Genomic DNA, 25,486 nt, shown 5'->3' on the forward strand with positions numbered 1-25,486 from the left:
CTTATGGTTTTTCACTATTACAATCAACTTCTTTCTGCATAGATTTGGCTAGAGGATATACAAGTAGGATACATTTTTAGTGGTAGAATTGTTGATTCAAAAGTTAGATGCATTAGTAATTTTGACAGTTATTGCTTTCCTAAACTTGCACTTTTTAAATCAAGTTCATTAGCATCAAAATGCCTATTTCTTCAAATTTTTATCAAGACTGGGTATTATCTACCTTTTTTATTTTGCATTCTGGTAGGTGAAAAATTACATCTGATTGTTTTAGTTGAGATTTCTTTAACTGTGAGTGAGGCTGCACATTATTTCATGTTATTGGCTGTGTATATGTATAAAATTCCGTTCCGTGCACTGCTTGTTTTTCTCCTTCGTTCATCTCTTTAAATCTTCCTGTATTATTTGTTTCATGCTTTTTACAAAAGGAAATGATACCTGCTTACTTATTAGATGGTTGGGATGATCAAATGAGGTAGTATTTGTCAGTGTTTCTGAACCTTTTAAAAAAAATCATTGCACCCCTAAAAAGTCTTTAAAGAAAAACTTCTCCCAGTCATCCTCCATTACGAAAGTTTAATAACACAAATATACACAGATAAACTATATTTCTCTTTATGTACTATATTCCATTTGAGGACCATAAACTATTGTAGTATCTACGATTCCCTACACCCACTCTGTGCACCAATCTTGTCCACTAGGAGACAATATCACTGCCATTGAGAATGCATGATATATGTGAAAATTTTTGTAAACTGCAAACTGCTATTTAAATGTAAAGCTTTATTGTTAATAATTTGCATTTCATATGATATAATTTTATATGTCTGTTTCGCAGCTGCTTTTTCTCAGTGCAGCTTTCTCTGTTGCAAACATAGGTATTTACTATTTTATTGTCCATTTTGCTGGCTTCAGAACAATCTTTTCTGAGTTGACCTCTGATCAACTTTCTCTGTCCATCTCTGCCTATTGAAATACTATTTCTTCAAAGCCTGTCCTAGATATTCCCTTCTCCATAAAGTCTTTTGAGACCCCTGTATTTACCCCTTGACCTTTCAGAGTTAGAGCTCCTTTTAATACATCTTCTTTGCTGTAACATTCTAGTTTTCATTATGTGGTCTTTATTTTTTTTGTGTTCTACCTCCCAGGAGATGTTGCTTCTCTCCTCATCTCTATTTCGTGATGTTCCTTTCCCCACGCCATTGTACATAGTGAGAAAGCAGTAGGATATCTTAAAATGAGTTTCTGAAGAAGGTTCACTTCAATTGCCAACCACTTAGTGTGTGACCTTGAGGTGAAATCGTTAACTTGCTAGCCTCAATTGCCACCTATGTAAAATGGGGGTAATAATGATTCCTGTCTGATAGGATTGCTGAGAAGATTAAATGGGATAATAATGCACGTAAAACACAGTGTCTAGCATTTAGTAAGCATTAAGTGAAATATTAGTAATCATCACTACTCCAAACAGTTCTTAGCACAGAGAAAGACAAAGGATGCCAATTTGTTCAATAAATATAATTGAACTGCATCATTGTTCCACAGATGACAAAGCATGGTATGAAATTTTGTCATTTACTTTCGATTGTTTACTGAAGTTTACGCATAGATTTCAAAATTCTAAAAATTATTTATGCAATGATTTCATGTAAATTAGGATAGCAAGAATTATAGAACTCTAATGTACTTAGTTTTTAGACATTTTATTATGGTATTCAATGAAATTTTGGAGATAGTATGCTACATTCTTTTACCTAATTGTATACATTGGAAAAGGAGGTGTATATTTTTGCTAGTAAAATTCCCTGGGAGTTGGGATAGGGTTTGTGTAGCTCCTCTGTAGTCCCAGTTTATTCAGTTTTGTTAATTACTTCTTTTCATATACCCTTTCTGGCCTGTATCTGTTCTATGTAGAGTTTGTAGAATTGTTTTGTTTTTTAGTATTCATTGATGTCTTGAAACATTCTTTGACAATCACCATAGAGCCTTTATGTTTTCTGACTTCTAGATATTATGTGAGCACTATGTATTGTGTTCTTTTATAATTAGCTCCTCTCCTGTATCCTTTTTTTACCTTCTCAGTGCTTTAATCTGTCCCTCTTATGAAAATGAAATTGAAATAGTTTATTTCCATTTTGAGGGCTTATAATGACATTTTAATATATGTCAGTTTTCTTACATGGGCAACCTAAACAGTTTTGGTGTTAGAACATGTATGGACAGAAGTTTACATGTGCACAAATCTCTTTTATGAAAAAAATGGAACCATTACAATCAACGTGGATTCTGAGAGAAACCCCCAAGTCAGATCACTTTGCAATGATACTCAAGTTCATTATTTAATAATATTTTAATATTTTAAGTGACTGTCATTTTTTACTATCACTTTTATAAAGTCTATATATATTTATATGTTATGTTTGGGAAATTGGAATTTTTCTTGCCTCTGTAAATAATTATAGTCTTCTTCTACAATTGGAACATTTGCATATTTATACTGAGACTTTTTGGCTCATGTATCCAAGTTAATAGAAGTTTCTACTCCATCAGCAAGTAAGCTCATCATTTTTGAAGCTACTAATCAATTAAATTGGCCATTTTAATATGGACTACAACATATTTTCTTCACATTTTGCATTATTGAATGTTTTAAAAATTTATGGTCCCATAAATTTTGATGATCATACCTTAGATTCTTGTGCTGTGTCATGTATAATTATTAACATTAATACAAGAGTCCAAATATTATGTTAATTCATGAATGAAAGAGTTAACATAATATTTTATATTAAAGTAGTCTCAAGAAATTAACAAAGTTCACATTTTCTTTGGATTTCCCCCTCCTAAATTATGCACTTACGTTCTTCACTGGTAAAGATAATACAGCTGATCCTTGAGCAACATGGGAGTTAGGGGTGCTGACCCCTATGCGGTCAAAAATCCATATGTAACTTTTGACTTCCCAAATGCTTTGACTACTAATAGCCTACTGTTGACCAGAAGCCTTAACAATGACATAAACAGTTGATTAACTCATATTTTATATGTTATATGTACTATACTGTATTCTTACAATAAAGTTAGAGAAAAGGAAATGTTATTAAGAATATCCTAAGGAAGAGAAAATATATTTACTATTCATTTAGTGAAAGTAGATCATCATAAACGTCTTTACCCTTGTTGCCTTCACATTGAGTAGGCTGAGGAGGAGGTGGAAGGGGAGAGGTTTTGGTCTTTCTGTCTCAGGAGAGGTACATGCAGAAGAAAATCCACATGGACCGGTGCAGTTCAAACCCATGTTGTTCAAGGGTCAGCTGTAGTCTCAGAACTGTTTAAGAATAGTCTTATACTCTCTGTTTCTAGTCAGCAGGTCTTGTATTCTTGTCAGAATGTTTCATTTTTCTGCCATATGGTAGCTGATGGTTTCCACTAAGAAGTTTGTTCATTTATCTGTTATATTTTTTGTAGCTCCTTTTTTCAGGGTAATTGAAAAACAAGATTCCGTAGAGCTGGGTCAGTACATTTGAATCACACATTTTAGTTTTTTCCAGTAACAGTCAGATGGCAGCTCTGGAAAAAACATGTCTTTCCTGCCTTTGGGTGAGTTCTTTTGGGGTCTTGTCCTTTGAGATCTCTTTTAATCCTGGAGCTCCTACAGTGTCTCCTTGTCTGTCTACTGGTAGGGTTGTCAGATAAAATACAGAACTCCTTGTTAAATTTGATTTTCAATAAATAATGAATACTTTTTAGTATAGGTGTCTTAAGTATTATGTTTGTTGTTTTTCTGAAATGTAAATTTTATTGGGCATCTATATTTTATTTTATTATTTACTTATATTTATTTATCTGGCAACCCATTTCCTGGACTTTTTCTTAACTAAACTTTGAGCCCCTTGAGAGAAGGAGATTGATTGTACCCTAATTCTATAACTTGTTTTCCTGTTCCCATGGTAGATGGATAATTTTTTACTGACTGAAAAAATAAGCTAATAAACTGAAATGTTTCTTTATCTGAGTATTTATAAAGAAACTTTCTTCTACTGAGTTTGCCCTTTTCTGTGAATTAAATTCATTGAAAAAAATCATGTTTCAATGAATAATTGCAGATCTCAACCTTAATTAAAAAAATTCAGCTCCCTTTCTCTTCCTTTCTCTTTGTCATTTCTCCTCCTCTTATCTTTCCAGCTCTTACTATAATTAGCTAGTGTTAACAGCAAATGTTTGCTTTAGTTAAATTATTTAGAACATTTATTTTACTTGTCAAAGGTTAGATCAGGTTGTTGTTTGAACTGATAATTAAATGCAGGCTAATATGCTTTCATATTTATATGCACTATAAGCCTGTTTCCTCATCATTCTGTATAATTTTATGATGTTCAAGGCTGACATTTCAAAAAGGATTTTGGTTTTGTGGAAAAGAAAACGTTCTAAGTAATGTAGTTTGTTATGTGATTTGAGAATGTCCAAAGTTGTGGTTGAAAGTAAATACTACATTTCAATGTCATTGTAACATGTAGTATCATGGTGGCAATTTTCACCAAGTAGTATATAATATTAAGCTCACTGCCTATTGAGTTTGCATTTGATATGAGGATCAGTGCTGTGTTGGCTATAGTAGGTGCTCAGTATATATTTGTTAAGTGACTGTTTTAGGTCTTATTTATGGCATAGTTTAAAAAAATAATATGATGGAAAACTCAGATCTTTTATCCCAAATAGTATAATCCATATCTATTCCTACGACATACTACAAGGTTCTCTTAAATCATTTCAATTTGTGTGCTTCTGTGTAGAACAAGTATAGCTCAATTAGTCCTCATATCTGGGAATTATACTGAAGCATGTCTTTGTTTTTGTTGATTGATTGAATAAATGATTTTTGCAAGTTCTGGAGTGCTAGTAACTTAGAGTATAGATGAATAAAACAGGTCCCCTATCCTCACAATAGAAGTTAGTCGAAAACCAACCATTATACTAAAGAATGGTTAATATTAGGGTGGAGTTATGCATAAAGTAAGTGGGCATCTGAATCAAATTAGGAGAAGGCATGTTGGGGAAGAGTGACTTTTGAGCTGTATCTTAAGGGCCAATAGCAGTTGGTTAGGCGAAGAAGGTAAGAACAGTAGTGCCTTGCAGAGGAGCCACATGTGTGGAAGTGCTGAGGTGTGTAATTTGGTATAGTTGAAGAAAATTTAAATATGGAGAAGTAGTAGGAGATGGTGCCCTACTTTACTTAAAAGTAGTTTCCATTGACATTAGGAAAAAGCTCTGAATCTTGAGAAGGTCTATAAGCCATGCGTTGTACAGTCCTTTTCTGCTTCTTAAGCCTGAAAATCAACCCAGCTGAGCTTGACTCCTTACACACTTTACATGAAATGTGCATGCACTGCCTCTTCCCTGAGCCCTAGTATACAATGTTTTCTCCCCCAAGAATGCTCTTTCTGAAGCAGGATATTTGCTTGACTTCTTCATGGGACTCATGACAGGAGTGCCTCATTTACACAGCCCTCCGCTCTCAACTCCTTGCGGGAGGGAGCCTGCGAGCAAACGAGGTGGGAACTGGAGTGCACAAGTGCTGGAATGAGCTGACTGCCCTCCACCCCTCATGGGAGGGAGCGCGCACCTGTGGGAGCCAGAGCAAGCACTTTTGGGCTCCAGTAGGAGCAAACTTTGGGCCCCACAGCAGTGTCTAGGTGGGGCTACCTGTGACCTCTAAAGCCCCAGAGGGCATGTTACATTGTTCTTTTAGCTCTGCCCTTTGCAGACGGCTTAAGTGTTAACAGCTCAGTGGGCTTTTTGCCTTTTTCCATGAGGCAGCTGCCCTCTGCCAGGAAGGGCAAAGAATCAGTGTGACAGCCTTTTGTATCTGCACTTGTGGCTCCTGAGCTCTTGTCCAGCATCCAGGAAAAATGAGGTTGCATGAATGAATTGAAGGATGGTAAATGCGGGGGATTTTATTGCTGATGAAAGTGGCTCTCAGTGGGAAGGGGAGCTGGAAAGGAGATGGGGTGGGTAGGTAATCTTCTTCCCCTGAAATCTGGCCATCTCCAGCTGGATTATTCTCCAAAGTTACGCAAACTGTCCCTCTGTAAAGCTGTCCCTTTCAAGTCAAGCCACTTCTCTCCCATGTTCAGTCATAGTCCTCTGCATCAGCTACTTTCTTCTCTGTGCTGGCTGAGTCCTGGGTTTCCTATATTATAGGCACAGGATGGAGGGGCAGGGTGGGCCATGGGTAGTTTAGGAAAAGGCAACATTCGAGTAGGAAAACAGGGATAGAAGTTCTAACTTTGGGCTGCAGGTTTCAGGCATTTCGGCTTGAAGGTGGGGTTTTGTCGGCGACCCACCCTTTTCTGCTTAGAATTTCTCTGCCCCCGGTCCCTATCATTTCTTCCCTCTTCTAGTCTGTTCCTACTCTACTGTTTTTATTTAGCTGAGATCAATATAACCTTAAAAATATGTAACAAGTAATGCATCTGTTGTATTATGAAGAATGTTTAATGTTTATTATTATTGCCAGGAATGACAACAGTGAACCATAGTACACTGCAGCTTTTGATATATGTCCCCATATACTTTATTTCATCCTTGTAACAGTCATGAGATAGGTATTATATGAAATTTAGAAATACATATAATTTTTTTTCTATAATGTCATCTTTTATCTAGAATTTAATGTCTTCTGAAGAGAAGATAGATAACTGAAATAAAAGTAAAAACACCTTTCAAAATAAGAGTAAATGCAGAGTTAGTTATATAGTATATCATGTTTGTATTTGTATGTATGTACTTTTAATAAAATTGACTTAGAAGATTAGCCACAAGGTAGTGTCTGCTTTATGTCAAATATAAACCAGATGTTATTCTGAAATACTTTCAAACTCTGCTTTCATAATCAAAATATTTTTTTGTAATGTATGGAAGGATAGTTGGAAATTCCAGTGGTTAACTTTTTTCATGAATATTATTAATTTGATTAATCATAATCATTGCCTTATGACACATTCTCATCATTGACCTGTATGTGGTTCTTTTATTATTTATTTATGGATGGTTAACTTTGTAAAGCTTACATATTGTATAACAATAACGTTTACTTGCTTCTCAGAAATTTCCTGAAGTTAAAACTTTTAAATGAAACACAAGGACTTATGACAGTTCTCACCCACCATACGAGTGTGTCTATGAACTAACCTTTTAGTTCTAGCTCAACAGAACAAGTGGCTTCTTTTTCCTGTAAGTGGATGGTCTTGCTAAAAAAGCTCAGTTCAGAAGTTGAGTAAAATACGGATTTCATGTTGCCTACAGCAAAAAAGGTGAGGGTTTCTAGGCAGAGGGCAAAGTTAAAGATGACTGTTTCCTTTTTCTGGGTCTAATGACTGTGACCTAGATCAAGGTGGTTGTTTGTAAAGAATGGTTTTGATTCTGGATTTTATTTTGAAGGTAGAACTGACAAGATTTGCCAGTGGATTAGATATATTCCAGGAAAACATTTCTGGGCTGGTCTGAATTTGGGCAGATAACCTGAATGATACGAAGAGCAGAGTGTTCCCAGAAGAGGAGATGGGGATGTGCAAAGACCTAAAGAGACAATGAGCTGTATTTTTGTTTAAGGAATAGAAAGAAGACTTATGTAGCCAGAGCATGTTGAGGGAGAAGGGAGAGTGGACTCCGAGGGTTAGGCATTACCCTGAATTTAGGACCTCTTAAAGAGGAGATAAGTAAGCATTTCCCAGAGCGATGTTTAGTTTACCAGTAGCATGAACCACATTTATAATTGTGTTGGCTGTTTTTGATGAATTAATGAATAGGTTTTATTCCTATTGGATAATATCTGCATATTATGGGGGTACAAAGGAATGAAAAATACTTTCTCTGCCCTCAAGGAATACATAGTTTGCATTTACAAAAATGTATGATAAGCTAAATAAGCTAAGAACTATTTATGATAATAGTTTATGTAAACAATACAGGTGATATATCAAGGATTGCTTAATAAAGTTGGTGAATGACAATTCTGCTGTGACATTATTTTCAAAACATTAATCATTTATTATATAACACCTTAAGGATTTTAACTGTGCCTACTACTTTATTATAATTTATTTAATATTTTTCCTTTCATGAATTCTTTCTTTCTTTAAACAAATTTATGTAAATAGGAAATCTTTTGGCCACAGATTATCCTAAACAAATTAGCACTTGCTATAAGTAGAGGGGAACCATTAAAAAAACTTATTCTAATAAAAAAGTATGTTTCTGCCAAGCCCAGAGGCACATCAGAGCAGGGGAAATACTGCTATGGAAGAGCAGGGAGAAATTACTTCTGGTGCTGTTCCCTAAAGGAAAAGTTGAATGTTGGAATTATGTACAGGATTTAGAAAAGTGAAGAGGAAAGGCCTCCTCAGGAGGAAAGGAGATGCATAAAACTGAATGGAGGAATGTGGAAATGTTTTTATGTAAGCTACTTTGGCTAGCAAGGACTGGTGCTTCTTAGCTGCTGGCCTTCCCTCAGTGATGTACTGAAGTGACTGGTGCAATGTGAATTTATAGCATTTGGGGACTTAAATAATGATTTAAAATCCCCAACTACAGTTTTGGCTGTTTGATAACAATTCCAAAGATCAAGTGTGAGTTTTTCATAAATTATAATTTTGCTGAGGAATATGTGAATTATGCTGTATCCACAGCTTATTACTTGCTTTCCTTACTAGATAAAGCGTTTACTCTGAGATGGTGATCTGTACAAGATGTGTACACCTTATAACTATTAAGGATCTGTTTATCTCAATATCTCAGATTTCGAAACAGCTTGTATGCGAAAAAAGTAAACTGAATTCTTTGGTATTACGTTATAGTTAACATAACAAAGGAAACTACCCTATAATTCTTGGCTTAATTTCTGTTAGGCCACTTATTAAGTGATTGTTGTCATTTGAGGTAGCTTTGCCCTGTGACCTTAAATAAGTCACATAACTTCTTTGTGGTTTCCTTATCTGTAAAAGGTGTTATAGTATCTACTTCATAGAATTGTTGTAAGGTTTAAATGAGTTAATACGTATAGTGGTTTAAATAGCTTTGCTTCCCAATAAGTGCTGTGTGTTTGCTGCTGTTGTTATTATTTAATTGAAAGGGCTATCTTTCAATTAAAGGAAGTACTAAAACTTCCTTAGGTTTCCCAGCCCTACTACTTACTAAAAACCAAGGGATAAATAACAGATTCATATGGACTTTTAGAAGGATTGCCCCACAATTGGTCAGGTGTTCCTGAACACACCCCTGGCCTCCCCATGTTTTGCACCAAAGGAGAGATTTTTGTTCATTGGTTTTTTTGGACAAAATGATTTGATTTGATGTTTGTATGAAGAGTAGCCATTTGTTCCTTTTTCTTATTTTTAATTATCATCAGTTTAATATAATTTGCCAAATTATGATTTCTGTTTTCTCTTTTCAAATTTTATTGTTCCTAAATTCCTAATTGTATGTTGTATTAACCTTGATTTTATGAAAACCGGGTTGAATCATTTAATGGCTAGAGGTAGTATCTATATAAAATAGGATATATAAATAATATATAAATATATAAAATAGGAACAGCAAGAATTGAAAGTATTTTCATATGGCTACATAATAATAAAAGGTTTGGTTTTGCTCACTAGGCCAGGCTAATTCCCCAGTCTCTGCATCTTGAGCATCTGCTCAGGAGACCTCTGAAACTGTATGAGAATACACTGTGGAGAGCTTTCTGTTTGGCAGTTTGACTCTTATAGTGTTCAGTTTTCTCTTGGTTTATGTGGTCACAAGTGTCACTTTCTCATGACTTCATAGCATTTTAATATTGAAAGGCAAAATGCATTCTTAGTTTGTAATATAAAATATTTAAGTCCACCTGTGAACCTCTCATATTCTGCATATTTCTTAGTAGGTATATTGTTAATGAGTCTAGTATTTTAATTTACAGTGAATTGTTTGCCCTAAACAGCTTATTCTGATAGCATGAAAATTATAATGATTCAATCTGTTTTGATTTTCTTTTGATCATTGTTCTTATATTTTGACCCTTATTGTAGTCTTATACCTATTTGTTAGACAACACTTGGATAGTAAAATTGTGTGGTTGGTAAAAATGAATTAAGGTTTCAGGGTTTTACCAAGGGGTGATATTTAATATTGAATGACATGTATTAAGACAAATGCTTTTATATATAATTTATTTGGCATTGTAAATGCATTTATCTTGTGAGAAACAGACCCCCTGTTGTCAAATGAAGTATTCTGGAAAGGTTTGGAGTAAATAAATAATAAAACTACTTTGATATACAATCTAACAATATTAAATATTAAGACTTTCAGATGATTGATTTTAATACTTAATTAACTTAAAGTCCAATGTAACCCTCTTGCATTAAAGATTGACAGAATTTAAAAATAAAACTTTATTTTTCTCTTTCTTTGTTTTCTTTCCCTCTTTTTTCTTTTTTCCTTTCTTCTTTCCTCCTTTCTGCCCTTATAATTAAGACTTTAGAACATTGTTACTTCCAATCATTGAATTTACCTTTAGCTACCAACATTTCTAAATAAAAAATGTTTGTTTAAACCAGATATTCAATTGCCCTGTCTCTCAACTGTGAAAATGTAGCTTCTACCAGAGAAGCTTGCTTTTATACCCCATATGTCATATTTCTGGTTAAATACCTATCATGGTAAATACATGCTACCTAGAACACATACTTATTCATGCTGCATCCTTCTTCCTTTTATAATCGACTCTGAAAGTAGTCCATTTAAGCTCTTTGGTATGCTTTTCTTATAGGAGAAATCTTTATGTAAAGTAATACTATATCATTTCAGTGTTTGACTTTTAGGTTTACCATCAGTCAAGAATTTAAATGAATGAAGTATGCTTATATGAGCTTTTCTGAAAATGAATGTTTTTAGAATGACACAGTTCAGAATGCTAATTCTGTGCCTAAGTATTAGAAACAGTTAAGGAGAGAATATAAGCTGAAATATATAGAATTTCGTATTCAGACAGAATAAATTCATTTCTAGAGGTTCTGCTCATGTGGTGCCATTTTAAAAGAGAAAATATTATTAAACTAACTTATGATTTTATCTATTCAATGCTCATAGTTTGAGATTTTCACTTAGATACTGCTTGTATTGATTGATTGATTTTTTTTTTTTTTTGAGATGGAGTCTTGCTCTGTCCCCCAGGCTGGAGTGCAGTGGCACGATCTTGGCTCACTGCAACCTCCGCCTCCCAGGTTCCAGCAATTCTTCTGCCTCAGCCTCCCGAGTAGCTGGGACTACAGGCACGCACCACCATGCCTAGCTAATTTTTGTATTTTTAGTTGAGATGGAGTTTCACCATATTGGCCAGGGTGGTCTCGAACTCCTGACCTCGTGATCTGCCCGCCTCTGCCTCCTGAAGTGCTGGGATTATAGACGTGAGCCAGCATACCTGGCCTGTATTGATTTTTTTTTACATGGAAAATATTGCTTTGATTTTTTAAGTGTACTTTAAAACTGCCTTCTAAGCTTTAGTGCTGAACGCTTACCCTTTTATTAAAAATTAACTATTTGCAAAAGAAGTCTTTTCTTTCAGACAGATCACTTTTAAGATTTAATACTCTCAACCTCTAGACTTGTGAAACCAGTACAAATATCTTAAAGATTAGTCTTGGATTTTAAATGGGAATTTTAGCCTATTTGTGAACTCCTGTGCTGAGGATAGCACTAAAACCATATTGTAAAATTAGTTACAACTTTTCAGAATTTTAAACTCATGTGAATAGGAAAAACTGTTATTTACGGTAAGTGTAACAAAGGAAGGATAGGGCCTTTCCCAGATCGTGGAAGGTGTATTACTATGCTTTCTCAGTCAGAAAAATGAGATTGCTTTTGTTTATTTAAAATAATTCTTCAGGCATCATTTTTATGAGCCAGAGAAATTCTAGGAACAGGAAGATACCATTTAAGAGAACTAAAATCTATCAATTATGGATTTAAGTAGTCATCTACTAAGAGGCATGTTTTTGGCCTTTATATTCTTTTCTCTGTATGTATCTTGGTTCTATATAAGAGAAAATTAAGGCATGTCAAGGATAGAAGTTGGAGTTTGTAATCAAATTTAGAGATCTAATGAACCATTGTAAGTGTTATGTTTATGCTGGACTTTTACAGTGATTGTTTAAAAATTTTTAGACTAAATAAAATCCCTTAATTTTTTATAGTTTGATATTTGCAGGTAAAAATTTATTCATAAGTATTAAAATAGACAAATTTATGAAAAACCTTTGATATTCTGCTTTGTAATCAATCATTTTCTCTTACTGGAATGTTTATGAAACACAAATTGGGAAATTCATAGGAAAATGATTTCATATTTAAAAACAACATTATGTTATGATTTCATAAGGTAATCCCAATAGCAGTAACCAACAAACTTAAGTTGCTTTTTTAGATTCAAGAGAGCTAAAATAGCTCTTTATATTTAAAACAAAACAATAAAAAAAGTGAAAGCAGCAACTTCTTAATCAGTTACTTTTGAATTAGGTTATTTAAATCCATAATTAAAAGAAAACTACGAACATTATCCACACGTTTTCTTCAACAGATTGCTTGAAAATAACTCATTATTACTAGTTAGCCAGTTTCCTTTATTTAATTATAAAAACATTTCAGTGGTTCATTTTCAATCTATAGGCATAATAAATCAGGATATAATGGATGCTTGATTATATGGAATTGTTGTAGACTGGGGTATTTGGTTGATTTTGTATTCTGGCTATTGGATATTACCATAGACTTGTTAAGTTCTAAAGAATTATAATTTAAGCTAAATTAACTAAATGACTTCTTGAACTTTCTCTAAGGAGTCAAAAAGACCTTAAGTATTTTTAGCACCTTAAATGAATGTATGAATATCATTGTGTGGTAGAGTATTTTCTTCTAACAACATAAAGATGAGGGTTTTAAAAATACTTCTTTTAAAAATAAACTTTGATGGCAACTTGCTTGTCACTTGTCTGTTTTTTATATAGTTTAAAATACACAAAGGTCATTTATTTATTTATTTTAGGTATGTGAAACCTGTAACAGTGAAAGTGTACTGTAAAAATAAGAAATTCAGCTACTGAGATTATGAAAACATGGTTTAAGATATTAAAGAAAATTTAAGGAATCTAGCAGTTAACTTGAAATAGACATTTTCAAATGTTTACTTGTATATTTTTAAGAGTATAACAAAATATATGGAGAATATAAATCTTACATTAAAATAGTTGCCCATGGGCCAAATAAAATTTTGAAAAGTGTTTAATCTGTTCTACCCAGTATTTTTCTTTTAATTTGAATTATTTGCTAACACTTACAAATTAGCAGATTTCACATAAAATTTTGGATTTCTAGCTTGTCTTGAAAAAGCTGAAGCAGAGTAAAGGGTGTTCTAATTATTCATAGGCTGCATCTTTTTATACCCCCTTTTTTTATACCTGGTCTTTTTGTCGCACTAACTTATTTAGAGCCAAATTAATGTAGGAGAAAGAATGTGAGCTCTAGAACCAAACAGGATGGCTTCAATTTTGGCTTTAATACTTACTCCTTGTGTGATTCTAGACAAATTAATTACTCTCTCTGTACCTCAGTTTCTCTATGGTAAAATGAAAATAAAATTGACAAACATAAATCGGTTGGGTTTTAAGGAGGATGAAATGAGTGTACATGAAACATTTAGACTAGTTTTTGGCATATATTCATTGTGCATAAATGTTAACCATAAATAATAATACTTTTTGCCTGACCTCATTAGACATTTGAATTTGGTGACTGCTCCATAGTAGAGGACCTTGGTTCTGAATTTATTTATTTGTTCAACAGAATTTATCAAACTCTGTGTTATACTATAACCAATCATCTACATTTTGCTGTCCTCTACTAGATTATATTCTCCAGAGTTTCTTCTATATAGCAAGCGCTCAGTATATGCTTATTGATTGGCACACATAAGCAAATACTGACAACTGTCTAGATTTATGGATTTAAGATCTATGGCTTTAGATATTCTTACTGCATATTAGCTACCAGAGTTCTTTGTTTTCCCTAATCCTCTGCTTATATTGTTTTAGCCACAATTCCAAGCGGATAGGTTTTATTAACGTCTGACTGTGATTGTGTGGATGTACGGGGTTTTGGAGACTTCTGATAAAAATTAGAACATGTATGTGAGTATTTTACTAGGTGATGGTTTTAGAGAGAAAGTAAATAGGATAGAGGAGCATTTTGTTTTGGTAAAAGGTCATCAAGAATTTATGTATTCATGAACATCTCTGGAGCTTTTCCTCCATAGGTGAAGACCATATCCTATAAAATTAGATACTCATTTTGTTTGGACTTGCTTTTACCACTTCTTTTTTCTCTTATTATTTCCTCTTTTTCTCATGTCCTTGCTTCTCCTGAAATTTAAGAGATTATGTTACTTACATTATTTTGCATGAAAATTGGTGAACTTGGTTTATTTTTTGAAAGAGTTATGATTTGGGAAGATAATTTGCATCTTAAGGACATACAAAATTTACAAATAGTGTATGTTGGAAGTTGAAAATAATTTAAAACAAAATTTGTTCAATATGGAATAATTTATATAAGTGAGAATTGAGAGGGAAAACTTTCAAAATGACCAAAGGAAATGTAGGTAGTTATTTATAAAATCTTGTAAGTATAACACCAGAGGTGGATATTATACTGGAGATACAGATATATTTGAGCATGTAAAAAGTTACTTACGTCACAAAAATGTCATACAACTGAAAGACAGATACACTTTGAGAAAAATATATGTATCATATAACCAAGGTTCAATACTCTTAATACTTAAAGCATGTTTAGATATCATGAAGACAGTCATAACAATTAACTCCATTAACAAAAGACAATAAACAAATGTCAGAGAAACAGTATCTCAGTAGTTATCAAGCAAATACAATACAAAATTTGACTATCAGGTTGGTTCAAAAAATCAAAGAGGAAACATCCATCGTTAATGAGAATCAAGGAGAAATGATTTGTTCAGGTACAAACCTTCATAGAGTACAGTTTGCTAAGATCTTATTTTTTTAATATATGTTTTAATCCAGCTATTGTACTTTAAGAATTTATCCTAAGGAAATAATCATGGATATGATACAGACATACTGCTAAAAGATGCTTATTTTTGAGACTGTTTATAGTATTGAACAACTGAAAACATGTTGTTTACTAAATAAGGAATTGGTTACATAAATTGCGCTAACTATATAATAGAATACTAGGAATAATTAGAAATTATAGACACATGGTTGTTTTTTTTTTAAACTGGGGAGGAAAATACTGAATTTAAAGTATTCATAGATTACGTAATCAGTATGTTTAGCATGTTATGGATCACATTAAAACCGTATGTATTTTAAATGCCCAGAATAAAGACAGGAAGTACATGTGTAATACACTGAAATGTTAACACTAATATTTCTAGCTAATACTATCATGAATAATTTTAACTTGCTATATTTTCTGTATTTTGAAAGTTTCTGTTGTGAATGTTTATTATTTTGGCTGTAAAACAAAAGGATGCTATAAATGTGAGAATATTGTCTTTAATTTAGAATTTAGCTTATTTATTAAAAATAAATATGATTCAAAATTGAGATAAAGATTATAAATGATGCTCAGATTTTTGAGAAATTTTTGAAATGGAAATTTTGTTACCTTTTTCCCTTCTTTGCATAAGCCTACCAATGTGAGGTAACAGTCCCTGGAGCCTGGGAAAAACTTGTTAATGTCTGTAATGCTCATGTAATCATTTCAGTCTTATATTTATTCCCAGTCATAGCAGAAAAAGAATTTATTATTTTTCTCTGTATTTTTTCACCTCCCAGGTAGTTACTTTTGGTGACACTATCCAGTTCCCACAATGTATCATTCCTTAACTGAAACTAGACATCCTCTGCAGCCAGAAGAACAAGAAGTAGGCATTGACCCCTTGTCCAGTTACTCTAACAAGTCTGGAGGTGAGTTTTATATTCCATACTATTTGTAGGTAGGGTACTGGGAAACCTAGCAGAGGGCCCTCAGTTAGCTGTGTCTACCTTATGTGTGTGAACACATTTTGATGAAGCTGACTGAGCAGGCCAGTGTTAAGTATGTTATTCTGGATATGTACAGAGCACTCTTGACACTCATGAATACTTCAACAAGCCACAGTTGTCCATGGAAGCATTAGCCAAATGTTTAACTCACTGTCGTTCTTTAAAATAAAATAATAAACTGAACAATGACTTCAGCATAAGAATGTTGAAATGTGAAAGGGCCTTGGTCAAACATCTTTTAAAGATTCTTAAATTTTTGGCATTGATTTTGCAGAGATTTTTTTCCCCTTTCAGCAGATTGAGATTATTCCAGGATAAAAGACTTGATTCATCCTCTTTTTTTTTTTTAAAGTAATTGAAATTTGTGTTATATTTTTAAAGATCTATACACTGAAATTATTAAATGGTAGACAGTTAAAATGTAGCCTGTATTCAGGTTCTACCCTATAAAAATGTATCAAATGTTTATGTATCAGAACTCCACTATTTTCTCAGTATTTACTTAATGATAGTAATAACATAGTTTCTTAGACAGAAGCAATTGGTTTTGTGAGAATTCTTGAAGCCTTATCCTTAGTTTTTAAGCAGTTCACTAAATATTTGATAGAGTTAATTGACTCAGTGACTGCTTGTAATTTTTCACTTGTGGAATGCAGGTATCAAGATTGTGAGATCTATTTTAAAACATAAATTAGAGTATACAGACAAACTGTTATAAAAAGGAAAATTAGTCATAGTAAATCATGTGTGTTATATTCTTCAAACAAAATGATTTTTTCTGTTTATATTGATGCCAAGGTCTGCTTTTAACTCATGTTTTGAGAATTTAAAAAAAGAATTGACTCCCACCTAAAGTGGCTATTTCTTTAGAACACAAACTTTATGCAGAATGTTTATGCTTTTTGTGCATCTTTAATCCCTCCTACATACAAATGCCATTGTTGTTCTTAATAAAAATGGGAGAGAATTTGTCCAGCTTATTTTTGTGATTTAATTTTTAAATTTTTATGTTTTTTGTTAAATAAGAACTCAAGACTTATGTTTAAGATTTTGATAATATGAAAATTAATAGTGTACATTTCAATTTCAGTATTTTAATATCTCAGTGCTAAGCATGACACCTTTTCTAGTGATATTTTCTCTTAAATGTAATACTCATAAGAAGCGTTCATAGTTAAATAAATCAAATTATTTTGCAAGTACTTCTGTAAGTGGATGTTTTAAAAGTGAATGTCTTTGTGTTACAAGTGTATAAAATAGTTTCACCAAAATATTTCATACTATTTCTGATTACTGTGGTTATTTGAGGACATAGTTTTTGTTGTTGTTTGTTTGTTTGTTTTTTGAGACAGAGTCTTGTTCTATAGCCCAGGCTGGAGTGCAGTGGCGCAATCTCGGCTCACTGCAAGCTGTGCCTCCCAGGTTCACACCATTCACCTGCCTCAGCCTCCCAAGTAGCTGGGACTACAGGCGCCTGCCACTTTGCCTGGCTAATTTTTTTGTATTTTTAGTAGAGACGGGGTTGTTGTTTGTTTTTTAAGCGCATATTTTTATATGGTCTATTTCATTAAATACTGAGGGTTTTTTTTTAACCTGGTTAAAATAACATTTTAAATTAATTTTATCCTTTATTGTTTACAGGAATGAGTAGTTACCTTTACTTAAAAAGGCTTTTCGTTTATATCCTAGCCTAACATTTCTATGACATACTAAGTTATTAGGACTGAATTGATGTTTAAAAGTGCCATTAATTCATTTACCCCAAATGTTCATTAACAATGTAAATGTATGCTGATGTTCTATGAGACAAGGAAGTGACTAATGACTCTTCCAACTAACAACACTTAAAATGAATAGAAACTTTAGATAGCTAATCTTGAAGTAATCAAGACCCTCATTCAGCTTGGCATCTCTGTATGCTCTAAAACAGCTGTCAACTGTTAAAAATATATACAAAACACACATACGCACACGCACATGCAGAAAGAAAGATATGTAAATATCTTGTTCTTCAAAGCCATAAAGGTTACTAACCATAGTGGGCTTTGTGCATTGTATAGGTAAATATTTTATATAAAGCATCTATTTCATCTTCTTTGATTTTCTTTTTACAGGAAAACGTGTTGCATTTTAATGAGGTTGTCATATTACTTGAAGAAAATCATCACCTTTCTATTATGTTTGCTTATTTTAATATATGTCTTCCCTGGGCTTTCTTCAAGTATTTTGAAGCTTTTTACACATTTCTGCCATAATCTTTAGGGAATTTGTTACTACTGGATGACTCATTTTCTAAGTATTTAAACACTGCACTTCAGTGGTTTGCCTGTGTAGAAGTCATGTGTAATTTTTAAAAACATTTCTTGTCGTAGGTTCTATTAGTAAACATATATACGGATATATATGCAAAGTCTTAGGAGATATTTTCCATGTGAATTAAACTTTTAACTGCTTTAATTATTTTTTCAAAGAGAGAACAGCATAGAAAATATGACATTTTCTGTGTGCCCTATTCAGTTTAGTTTACATTAGTTATCACATAAAATTCCAAGATCTATGATCAAAGTTTAATAACTGACAAGTTACTAGTAATTTAGTTAAAAACAAAAAAGCAAAAATATTAGACTATTTATGATTATTTGCTCTTAACCTTTAATGACCAATAAAATGAAGAAGTAATCACTTTATTTTAAATTTAAGATAACAATATGAAAATTCAGGTATACCAAACCTATTAATTAAATAATATTGTTGGAATCACTCGTTTTCACAAGCTTATAAGAGATTGGAATGTCATCAGTGATGAGAGAAATTTTTCTGTAGGGGATCCTTTGTTAGTCTGTTTTTACATCACTGTGAAGAAATACCTGAGACTGGCAGTTTATAAAGAAAATTGCTTTAATTGGCTTATGGTTCTGCAGGCTGTACAAGAAGCATGACACAGGTATCTGCTTCTGGTGAGGGCCTTAGGAAGCTTCCAATCATGGCAAAAGGCAAAGGGGGAGGAGGTGCATCTCAGGAGTAAGAGAGATGGGGGAATGTCCCAGACTCTTAAGCAACTAGATCTCAAGTGAGCTGAGAACTCACTTGTCACCAAGGGGATGGTGCAAAACCATTCATGAAGGATCAGCCCCTGATCAATTCACCTCCCACCAGGACCTTCCTCCAACACTGGGAATCACATTTCAACATGAGATTTGGAAGGGGCATAAATCCAAACCATATCAGGTCTCTTTTGAGAATGGCATTTTGTTAAACATTACTAAAGTTTTTAGCTTAAATTTCATATGTCACAGTATTTACCTTCTTAATAGCTTTTATATGTTTAAATAATTGCCTGACCTTTCTTTGCCTTTTAATATACTATCTGTTTCAAAGCTTGCTTTCTATTGTCATTCATGAAATATTTGGCAACTTAAAAAAAATCCAAGATGTTCAGAGTCCTGCCAACTCCGTTTTGCTTCCTATAATTTTGTTTTTTTCCCAAGTATTCCTTTCTTTCCATTACAGTGACATGTTTTAGAATTAGAAGGGTATGTCCTGGCTTTATTAATGAAGAAATTGGTAATTTAAAATAGTTGACTGATGTCGATATAATAAGATGATGCTGTCCTATCATGATCTTTAGTGTTGTTTTCCATATAGTAGAGGTGGATTTAAATTTGATTAAAGAATGGGTTTGTTCTGCTGAAGATATCTAGATATCTGGCTAAAGTATAAAAATGGTGTCTGAAGTACTATAAACCCTACTCTGGGCTACTAGCTGGAGTCATCTTAGAGATGAAAAAGTCTTCTTACTTTCTTCCCTGGCTTACCACTCTTTAGTGACTTCCCATTATATTAACAATAAAATCCAGACTGTTGACTGTGATGTGCATGGCTGTCCTCTTTTCTGTCTGGTCTTGCTCAGATATGCTAAGCCAGTTCTAAACTCTGGGCCTTCACACATGCTATTTTTCTGACATTATTTTTGATTCATTCAGAGCACTCAACAATATATAATCCTATATTAATTTGTTTCCTTGTTTATTTTTTGTCTCCTTGTCTCAAATGTGAGCTTTATGAGGGCAGGAATTGTGTTGGAAATGTATGTATACCTAGTACTTGGCACATGGACACTGCTCAGTAAATGATGAACGAGCAAACTGTGTTGTTTTATCAGTTTGAGTACCTCCACTTATGTTAATTAATAATTGCTTAATGCCTCTTTCCTCTATCTGTCTTTCTCTTTCCTATCTTAAGTTGTAATGTATGAACTCTGTTTTATTGTCCCTGATAATTCTAGCACATGAATTTTTCTCCTTTTAGGGTTTCAAAAGTTAATATACTCTCCTGTTTTATTCTCTGTTCTCTTTGACCTCTCTTCCTTTGAAGTTTCTCCTAAAATTCAGTTATTCCATGTTTTCTTTTAAACATGACCCATCTCAGAATTTGCATAAAACCAAATGGGCAGAGAGTTTTCTGGCAAATAAATGTCAAGTTATGATAATTAAGAATTATTGAGTTAATGCACAGCAGTAATCACTTGGCAAAGGGAAAGCTAAGGAAATAAATTATTACTTTTCTAAGAAATTTGTGGCCATAATTTGGGAGCATAGACTACATGTAGTATGCTTACATTTAATACACATGTTTAATGCACATAATTGTTAGTGAACATTTTGTGTAGATAGTATTCTTGATACCTGGTTTCTTAAACTTACTAACGTGGTATATAGCAAATATTGTTTATTTTTTATATGAAATATGATGGAATCAGTAACTATCAGAGTAGCAGCTTTTCTTAAATTTAAAACACTTTTAAAGTTCATTTTTTGTTATTCAGTAAATATTTGAGTGCCTTGCGTGTACTAGACGTTGTTCTAAGTGCTGGAAATAAAACATTGAAAAAGATACCATGGTGTTTATGGTTAGTAGCCAGACTTGGGGGTGCCCAGCAGAGAAAAGTAAATGGTCAATAAAGACAGAGAATGGTATGTGCTTTCCTAGAGGAATTAACAGATGCACAGTGAGTATATTGGTAGAGAATCCAACTGTGGTAATGGTGGATCAAGGAAGGTGTGATGTCTATCTAAGCCACAACGTGAAGGATGAGTAGCTGTTACCCAGATGATGGTAAAGAGTTTGTGCTATGAGCTTGCCCTCTGCTAAACATAAAGAATTTCAATGTGATTAAAGATTAGAGTTCAAAAGGAGAATGACTACAAATAAGACTGAAGACTAGGATGAAGCTCCCTTATATGAAGAACGGTGGGTATTTCAGTGAAAGAATCTTGTGGTCAGATTTGCATTTTACAAAGATTATTCTGGCTATAGTAGGGTGAATAAACTACAGTGTTGGGGGCAAGACTAGAAGCTGAACAATCATTTCGGAAGCCATCGAAATATTCTAGGTGAGATGATAGTGGCCTGTACTGGAAAGTATCAATGGAAATAGAAGTGGAAACATTTGAGAGTTATTTAGGAGGTAGAATTGATAGTACTTGATCTAGTACTTGACTGGATATGGGGAAATGGTAGGGGAGAGAAGTTTGCAGTGACATACAGTTTTCAGAGTTGACTAGTTAGGTTTGTGGTAATGCCAGTATTGAGACAGGGAAATCTAGAGAAAGAATTTTGTATGGTACAGACGGGATAGAGGGCTGCAGAGGACATGACATTGGATGTTCAGTTTCAGATGTGAGTTAGAAGTACCTTAGGGCATTCAAATGAAGACACCCTAATGATTTTGATGTATGGGTCTGAAACTTAGAATTGGTCTGGAAGATAAAGATTTGTCAGCTTAAGTATGGTAGCAAAAACAATGGCAATGATTGTGATTACCTCATAATAGCATGTAGGCCGAGAAGAGGACTTAGGACCAATATCTAAGGAAAGTCATTTAAAGGCCTTGCAACAGAAGAGGATCCCACAGAGGAGACTTAAAAAAAGAGGCTGGAGAAGTAGAAGGAAAACCAGGATAGTGTGATGCCAAAGAAGCTAAGATGTCAAGAGGAGAGTGAGCAAAACTGCCAGAGATTACTAAAGTTAAGAAAATAGAAATGTCCAGTGGACAAAGTCATTGTTGTGATAAGCACAGTGCTTTTTGTAATCTCAAGAATCCATATGCCAGCACTCTGTATATTTCATGTAAATGAATTATGTATTCTATACTAAACTGACATGAGGAATAGAAATGAAAAGGCACAACAGTATTAGGAAAAGTAAAAATCAGTGGAAGAAGAGTTCTGCTGTCTTGGAAGTATAGAGGAGAGGCAGTGTAGAGCAAAGACAGGAAGAGGGACCTTATTGTCTGTTGTAATCATAGGAGGGAAAAAGAAAAGGAGGTGTTTAGATGCAACAAGTTCATGGGTTTGATGGCAGAGTTGAATGAGATATCACTGATGTTTTAATCTCTTGTTTGATAAGATAGTGTGACATTATTTGCTGACAGTGAATAACAAGGCAAAGCATATGAAGATCTGTGGGGAGTAAAAAAGGTTAAAGTGGGTTGATAGGACATAACCTTGGAGACAAATTGAAATGGAATATCATATTTATGGGTGATTCCAGCTTGTAAATGTATGTGATTATGTCCAGCAGAATTCAGCAGCTAGGATTAAGCTACAAAGAAGAACAGCCAGGGTTTTTGTCAGGGCTGTATAACAGGTAAACAGTAGGCAAGGAAGTTGATGGTTGAAGAATTCATTGATGGATTGAGAATATAAGGATATTTGCTATCATGGAAGGTGGTTTGCAGAGGGCAGGGTAGAAGATTTTAGAAGGGATGGAGTCAAGGGAGAAGGAAGAGTAGTGTGGTGATGGGAGTCCTGAAGGGAATGTGGGAGTGGTAGGGCCAAAATTTTGCTTGTTGTCTAAGAGTAACAGGGATGGTGAGGGTGGCGGCAAACTTTTCACAGTGATTCCTAATAACCTAAAATGTTATGTGTTTTATATTAAATGTACCTATCTAATATATATTCTAAATTCCAAAGAAAATAGTAACATGGTCTTTTATCACATCTCTTAATAATTCTTATGTGTTTGATAAATGCATTAATTTGGTGAAACATTGTGTGGTGGTAGCCAATAAAGCAGGTCAATGCTCCATTATTTCTGTGTAATAATTTGGATCTATAATGATTTGGATAGGGCTTGGTTTGAAGTAACTAATAAAAAATTCACCCTAGATATCAAGGAAAATGGCAGTTTAGATAGATGCAAAACTGTAAGTTAGACTGTAAGGTTGTCAAGGAAAATGGTGGCTTTATTCAAGACAGATTGTTAAATAAATAAGAGAGTGACCTGGAAGTTTCTGAATGCGGTAACAAGGATAAAAAATGCATGGATTTTAAAAATGTCTCTTTAAAAACAGATTTTTCAACTGATATGACAGTAGGACAAAGTGACACCCGAGAGCAAAGAACATGCCAAGCCTAGTTCTTCTAAATTAAACTGGTCAAAAAAAAGTTGGATATGAGAGACTTCAGTTTGAAAGACCATGAGTTAGAGATCTGTGAGTCATCCTCCAGAAATGCCAATTCAAGGTATGAGACAAATAAGAAATCAAAGGGAAGAGGAAGGAGAGAGCTAAGGATTGATTTGTAGAAAGTCCCCATGATTAGAATTTGGATAGAGGAAGTATTTTAATAGTACTTACTGGAGGAATAATCAAAGTAGGGGAAAGTCACAGTGCCAAAATTATAGAAGCCACAGATATGAGAGCTTCCAGAAGGTTCAAATTGAGCAGTTTTTCAAGCATTGTATAGGCTAAAGAGTATAAAAGGGGGAAATACATGATTTGGTGATTGGAAGACTATTGATTATCTATTAGGGGTTCAGTCATTTTCAAGAAACCATTAACTCATTTGAGTGGATGGAGGCACAGGAAGTGAACTCAAAATCTGATTCCAAATTCACATTAAAAAGATAGTGATTAAATATCAATGATGAACATTTAGATGGCGAAGAATATTCTTAGGCTTTAATGTTAGATTTGGGTGATTGTGTGTTTTTTGTATTTATGTTCTTACATTGTGTTGAGAACCTCACTGCTGGTAAAATCTAGATCCTTAAAATTTGAAAAAGAAAAAGTTCTCTGGTCTTACTTCTGATTTTTTTTTCATTGAGTTGTCCATATCTTATTAATTAGATCTGCTTTTCAGTTTTATTCAACATCTTCCATTGATGTAGCAATTCTCTTTATTTGCTTGAGGGGAGATAGGCTACTTTACAGTTGGATTTATGTGAACAGTTATTGAACCACCTTGCAAATACCTTGATATTATTCATTTACCAGTGTCCTAGGAGCAACGAAACCTCACTGCTGACCAGACAGAGAAACAGTAGCCTTGCAATAGCCCTTATCCACTACCCCTTTAGTCAATTTGGTCTACAAAAGGATATGCATATCTTAAGATATATTCTCCACCATCATTTCTAGTATTCCTGGACCCCCCAGACATGGGAGGTTGTGTGGTGGTAGTTTTGGTTGATTGGTCTTGGCACAACTAGAGGAGACACTGGTGATTTAGAGTATTATCTTAAAACCTAAAATATGAAACAAACATTGAAGTAAAATGGCCTATAATGGAGCTTTTATCAAAAAATTATGTTGGTTGCTTTTTGCTGATTCATTATTGGGGCCAAAAAATACAGTAGAGTAAGGGTTTAGATTTTTTTTTTTTTTTTTTTTTTTTTGAGACAGAGTTTCACTTTTTCACACAGGCAGTGGTACAATCATGGCTCACTGCAGCCTTGAACTGGCAGGGTTCAGATGATCCTCCCACCCCAGCCTTTCGAGTAGCTGGGACTATAGGAATGCGTCGCCACACCCGGCAAATTTTTGTATTTTTTTGTAGAGACGGGGGTCTCTCCATGTTGCCCAGGCTGGTCTCAAGTGATCCGCCCACGTGGGCCTCCCAAAGTGCTGAGATTACAGGTATGAGCCACAATGCCCTACCTAGAATTTTTAAATAATGAAATAACCCAGCTTTCAGCCCGCATAGCTTAGGAAAGTATATCAGGGTTATCACTTGGCTTCTCACATGTTAAAGCTCCATTTTATTGATTTATGCATTAAAACAGATTTCTGCTTCATGGCTTGGTAATGAAATGAATAACTAGGCCCTTACAAGTATAATTCTCCACCTCCCCAATGCTTCTGTTAACTCCTTTCATAGCATTAGCCATTTAAAAAAACTATATACTGCAACTACTGGTCTTTAAGATTACAAGCTTTCTTTCTTTGGTATCACTCAGTTAGAGGGAAGACTTGAATATCCAAGGGAGGATAAGAGGAATGCAAGAAAAAAATTAAACTTTACTCTGGGAAATCACTCAAGGACTTCCTTAATCACTCTTTTATATCAGTGCCCTCC

The 25,486-nt window shown here is 33.8% G+C and overlaps 1 protein-coding gene across 11 annotated transcripts in view; it reads left to right on the plus strand.

Moving 5' to 3' along the window:
* Positions 1–25,486, plus strand: part of TBC1D5 (TBC1 domain family member 5) — a 592,946-nt gene that overhangs the window by 216,980 nt on the left and 350,480 nt on the right. For all 11 annotated transcript variants that reach the window (XM_063722180.1, XM_063722179.1, XM_063722181.1 and 8 more), the window contains one exon: positions 15,918–16,049. In XM_063722180.1, the coding sequence (XP_063578250.1) occupies positions 15,953–16,049 (97 nt within the window). In that variant the 5' untranslated portion in view covers positions 15,918–15,952. The remainder of the gene's footprint in view (positions 1–15,917; positions 16,050–25,486) is intronic.

This window comes from Pongo abelii, chromosome 2 (assembly GCF_028885655.2).
Source record: "Pongo abelii isolate AG06213 chromosome 2, NHGRI_mPonAbe1-v2.0_pri, whole genome shotgun sequence".
In the NCBI taxonomy this organism is placed as follows: Eukaryota; Metazoa; Chordata; class Mammalia; order Primates; family Hominidae; genus Pongo; species Pongo abelii.